The sequence below is a fragment of the Xyrauchen texanus genome, chromosome 34, assembly GCF_025860055.1.
Source record: "Xyrauchen texanus isolate HMW12.3.18 chromosome 34, RBS_HiC_50CHRs, whole genome shotgun sequence".
Lineage (NCBI taxonomy): Eukaryota > Metazoa > Chordata > Actinopteri > Cypriniformes > Catostomidae > Xyrauchen > Xyrauchen texanus.
The window spans coordinates 17,538,970-17,544,450 of NC_068309.1; the positions used below are offsets into that span (position 1 = coordinate 17,538,970).

Genomic DNA, 5,481 nt, shown 5'->3' on the forward strand with positions numbered 1-5,481 from the left:
CACCACCATCAGCTAAATTTTTCATTAATTTCCTTTTTTTTTACCTTGTAACTTTTGAACCCTCTCATCAAGCAACATAATTATTTTTGTAATATAGCCTCATGAGGTCATGGCATAAAGTTCTAAATTTTACTTGACCCCTTAATGCTGTTTGCAGCTATATTTTTCAATATTGTTGTATTAATTTAATTAAAAATACAAGAGAACATTTAAAATATTACTTCACTTTAAAATGTACAATGTCCTTTTTGGAGTTTGGTAAAGAGTATACTTTCACTCTATGAACAAGAGCAGCGTAAACATTTATCAAAAGATTAATTTTATGTTCTATAAAAGAAAAAGTCATCATGGTTAGGAACACAGGAGGGTGAGTAAATGATGGCACGATAATAATTTGAAAACTATTTATTTAAGAAAAAATACTGTACAAAGAGCAACAGTGTGCATTGAATAACCCCTGGGATTTATTTGTTAGAACCTCAGAGATTTTGCCCTGTGCAAATCAGCTTTCTATAAGTGGGTCAGCTGTCCTTGGTGCATCCATTTCTTGAATGTGAGCATGCAAGATCAGGCAAGGCAATGGTAATGTTTGTTGTAGAAGTATGCATGTTATATTTTTAAATTCTATTGGTATACTGGTCAAAATATGGCAGTGCTTATCAGTTACCTGAGATACAATTGTATGATTTTATTTAATTGAAATTTTTTGAGAGCTTTTTACATATGGATGGTAATAATGGATAATATGACCCATTTTGTAACCTATACTCTTAAGGAGCCAAAAGATTCGAAATCATATAGACACATCTATATCACATGCTTTTTGCTGCTCTATGTTATGATATTGTTTGTTAACATTTGGCTCAGTGTGATTATTGTTTTGGAGAGAGCCCTTCATGAACCAATGTATATTTTTCTGTGCAATCTGTGTTTAAATGATCTATATGGAACAGCAGCCTTCTATCCTAAATTCCTGCATGATTTATTGTTGGATTCATATGTGATCCATTCTTACATGTGTGCCTTCCAAGCTTTTGTAATTTACACCTATGTAATGTGTGAATTTTCAACATTAGCAGTGATGTCATATGACAGACATGTGGCCATATGTAGACCTTTAGTCTATCACTCAAAGCTGAACAAATTTTCATGTGGCATTTTACTTGGCTTCTGTTGGATTGTACCATTTCTTAACATGTTCATTGCAGTTCTTTTGTCAAATAGGTTGGCGCTATGCAAAAAACACATTGACAAATTGTATTGCGACAATTGGGCAATTGTAAAGCTCTCATGTGAATCAACTGACACCAATAACATTTATGGACTTGTTTTCATATCATTATATTTTGGTCTTGTGATTGTAATTATAGTGTCTTATATAAAACTCATCATTGCATGTAAAGCATCATTAGAGTGCAGAAGGAAATTTTGGCAGACCTGTGTGCCCCATTTAATTTCACTGATAAATCTAGCTGTTGCAATACTTTTTGATACCATCTATAACAGATATGGATCAAGTAATGTCCCAGTGAACCTCCGTGATTTTTTGGCTTTAGAGATGATTATAGTCCCACCTCTTTTCAATCCTGTAATATATGGTTTAAAACTTACAGAGGTTCGCAAAAGAGTCTTAAAATTATTCACTAATTTCATAAGAAAATAATGAAGTTCTACTGTGTTGTGTATTTGCTGTATTTTATTTTGTCACAACTGGAAAAGACTGAAATTGTCCGGCCTTATATAAACTAACATTACTAAACCTCAATGTAAGCAAGCAAAAGACAAATGAAAAATTGTTTTATTTGTTCAAAATGCTGCAAAACTACTTAATGCTCATGTAAGGTGGGGTGCCAAGGTAATTTCATTTATAGGACAGAACTCCCCAAGGAGGCAAAGAGCAAATGTATGATCTCTGAGAAAATCAGCATAGAAACATTCTCGCAAAGATACCATCTCACACCCAACTGAGCAGGAATTGCCTCATTGTCTTTCCAGCCCAGGAATTTTCTGTAGCCACAAATCCCTGTAATTTAAACTACATACTTCTCTGAAGTCAGGTATGAATCTGTTACTCTTAAGATTCATCTTTGAGCATTAGGTACTTTGCATTTATTATTTCTGAAATTATTTATTATGTAATTGGCTTGAACCATATTTACCTGACTAATAAATGGTTAAACTTGATTCTATTCTGACTTGTTCTGAAATTCTTGCCTTGCGTAGGTAATGTTAAATCCTTGTTGACACAAACAGGGGCATGAATTTTTCTGAACGAGTTTCCAGCCCTGCTAAATGCTTAACCCCCTCGCATATGCAGTTATATTCGCTGACCTACAACAGAGAGACGGACTTCATCCCTCCAGGGAAGGTGCCGCTCTCCTCTCTAGTAATTTGTCTCATAGTCTTAATGATAGTATTTGACAAACTGGGGCCCAGGTCAGGAAGCAGAAAAACTGGTTAATCCGAACATCTGCTAGTTGCCTTGAGACATCACACAGGTCACATAAACTACAACACATAGAGACTGTATCACCTAAATATCTCATGGAGACAGTGTCTGTTCCCAAAACTACCAAACACAATACCCTCACTAAATAATTTAGAAAAAATGTGATTAAGGTCAAACTTGAACAAAACAAACAAATAAAAAATACACATCATATAAAAATAGGGCTAATAAACATTAGATCTCTTTCTACCAAAGCACTAATTGTTAATTAAATGATTACAGATCATAGATTGGATGCGCTCTGTTTGACTGAAACCTGGCTTAAACCAGATGAATATATTAGTTTAAATGAATCTTCTCCCCCAGGTTATTGTTATAAACACGAGCCTCGTCTGAAGGTTCGAGGAGGAGGTGTTGCTACAATTTACAGTGAAGTGTTTGGTGTTACTCAGAGGACAGGATATAAATGTTAGTCTTTTGAACTAATAATGCTTAATGTGACACCGTCAGATATAAATATATTATTTTCCCTCGGATATTAAACAAGTAATTTAACACAAAATATTCCTTTAAAGGGCACCTATTATGGAATTTTGAAAATTACCTTTCATGTAGTGTGTAACATAGATTTAAGTGAACAAAAACATCCTGCAAAATTTTATATATGAAAGTTCACCGTAAAAAAAGTTATTGTCTCTCAAAAGTAGGAGTCGACTCTGAGTCAATGTAATGAATCGTTTTTCCAATGAGTCATTTTCCTTTTCGTTGTGACGTCAAGACGAAAAATGATCAAATTGGCCACACCCACTCGTGCGCGCAGACACCAGGGAAAACTTGAAAACATCATGTCGACAACAAGACGCTGTGTTCTGAAGTGCATATCAAAAGCGACCTTTTTTTCACTGCCCAGGGACGAGCATGTGAAGAATCAGTGGCTAGAGTTTATATTTACAACTATACCACACAAGTATAGCCCGAACCTTGTGCTGTGTTTGCGTCATTTTAATGACGATTGCTTTACGAACATGAATGCTTTCAAGTGTGGATTCGCGAGCCGGTTGATACTGAAGGAAGGTTCAGTACCAAGTTTATTTGGATCAGCTTCCTCCTCCGAATCACAACCTGTAAAAATTATTAATAATTGTTGCTTTTATGTATTTTTTAGCATGCTGAATAAGTATTTGTGTGTGTTGTGTAAGCTTCTAGGTCTCCAATGTCAATTTTTTTGAAATATGTGAAATGTTTGTCGATGTTATTGGAGTTGTCATAAAGAATAGAGCAATAACTTGTAGTAATGCAGTGCTTTACCAATATGTTTATGCGTTGGGCTAATGCAAACAATAACTGATTGGGTGTTTACCACCGAACTTTGGGCTATGATTGCTAACATAAATCAACTCAAATTCCTTCTCTGATTTTGATTTTTTTACTACAAAGCGGTTGGGCTATGGGCGTTCCGTTTCCGACAATCTCTGCACAGAGTATACCAATCACAACTGACTGGGTCATTGGGGACTCCCAAAACAATATTAGGAACATTTTAAATGCCATAATAGGTGCCCTTTAAATGTGATGACCTGTGAAACACAGTTTGTATTATGAAATTGAAGGTGTAAATATAATTGTATTGTGTTATTGTATCCCCCCCCCCCTTGGACTTCACAACCCTTATAATTCTTAAAGTCCCTTAATGGCACTTGTACGGAAATTGCATAAGGGTGCATTGAAATGTAAGCGCAGAGTAGTTCTAGCGGGAAGACTAGCAGCTGTTCATCATCACACCATTAGCTGGGTAATTCCTAGCCAATCGCATGTAAGCCATTGCTTTATAAGTCTGCTCACAATCTATCACATTGTTGTTTCAGTGTGCTAACACGGCAAATAGACACTTTTCAACCTCTCCAGGCCACAGGAGAACCAGAGGACAGCACATCTCTGGAAGCCTGCCTTCCCTTTCGAACGAAGTCATCACTTCATCTCAATTTCTGCCAACATCAAACGCATGGGGAGTAAACAACAAGCAAACCCGGATCTTCACCCATATCTCATTTATTCAGGAGATCTCTCTTAATCTAATTGCACGACCCAGCGCGCTCCACGCCAAGGTCGTCAAAATCATCGGTTCAGGCAGCAGCTGGTTTCCATCAGAAATAAGCTAAGTCATTATCATATCCATCAAATGCATTCAGATTCAGTCATGGGTCTAGGCCTTCCGTTGCCATGCTGCCTGTTCATTCTAAAGTTGCAATGCTGTCTGTTCATCATAATGCATCCGCATCAATATCAAAAGCCAGTATTTCATGTCAACAGCGCATTCACTCTCAGCGCATAGTAATAGCACGCAATCGAGCAATCTCATGAGGGAAACTCGGTCAAGGTTCATTCACATGTCATTAATCATGCTGCATGCCCGAGCATTCCCCATCAGTGAATTAAAATAATTATTCAGCAATATCATCATGTACAGTCAGTGCTTATCGTACGGGCTCCCATTACTCCATTCAGTAAGATATCCCCATTTTGCTGGTCTCCTTCGCCCAAATCACGTAATGAGTGCTTTCCAATAAAATTTATAATCCCTATGCCCTACTCACAAGGAAAGACCGAGCCCATGATGTGGGCATTCCGAGGGAGCATGGCATCACAGTTTAACCCGTTGATGTGTGCCCCCCATTTTGAGCACAAACCATGAAAATAACATCCTGAACTTAAATGGTTGTATTTACGGGATCCTTTGGATGTACACAGTTGTAGTACCTTTTGAAAGAAGACACTGTGGGCTTTACTTCCCAGTTTCAAAATTTATATATGTTTATATATGTTTATATATGTATTTTTAAAGTTAGAAAACTATGCCACATTTAAAAATAAATAAATAAATAGACTTTGGAGATGGGCTCGTTTTGTTTATGAGACTCTAATATATAAGATCATATACAGTTTTACAACATGAATGCTGCTCAGATTGCATAGTTTGTTGAAGAACGCGACGACGTAGGGTAATTCTTCCAGGCGAGATCTCATGTAAACAA

General features: G+C 36.6%; 1 protein-coding gene across 1 annotated transcript; it reads left to right on the top strand.

Annotated features, from left to right (window-relative positions):
- Nucleotides 1-736: 736 nt before the first annotated feature.
- On the top strand, nt 737-1,663 carry LOC127628135 (olfactory receptor 1020-like). The gene has a single exon (XM_052104837.1). The coding sequence runs from the start codon at nt 737-739 to the stop codon at nt 1,661-1,663; it is 927 nt and encodes a 308-aa protein (XP_051960797.1).
- Nucleotides 1,664-5,481: the final 3,818 nt, after the last annotated feature.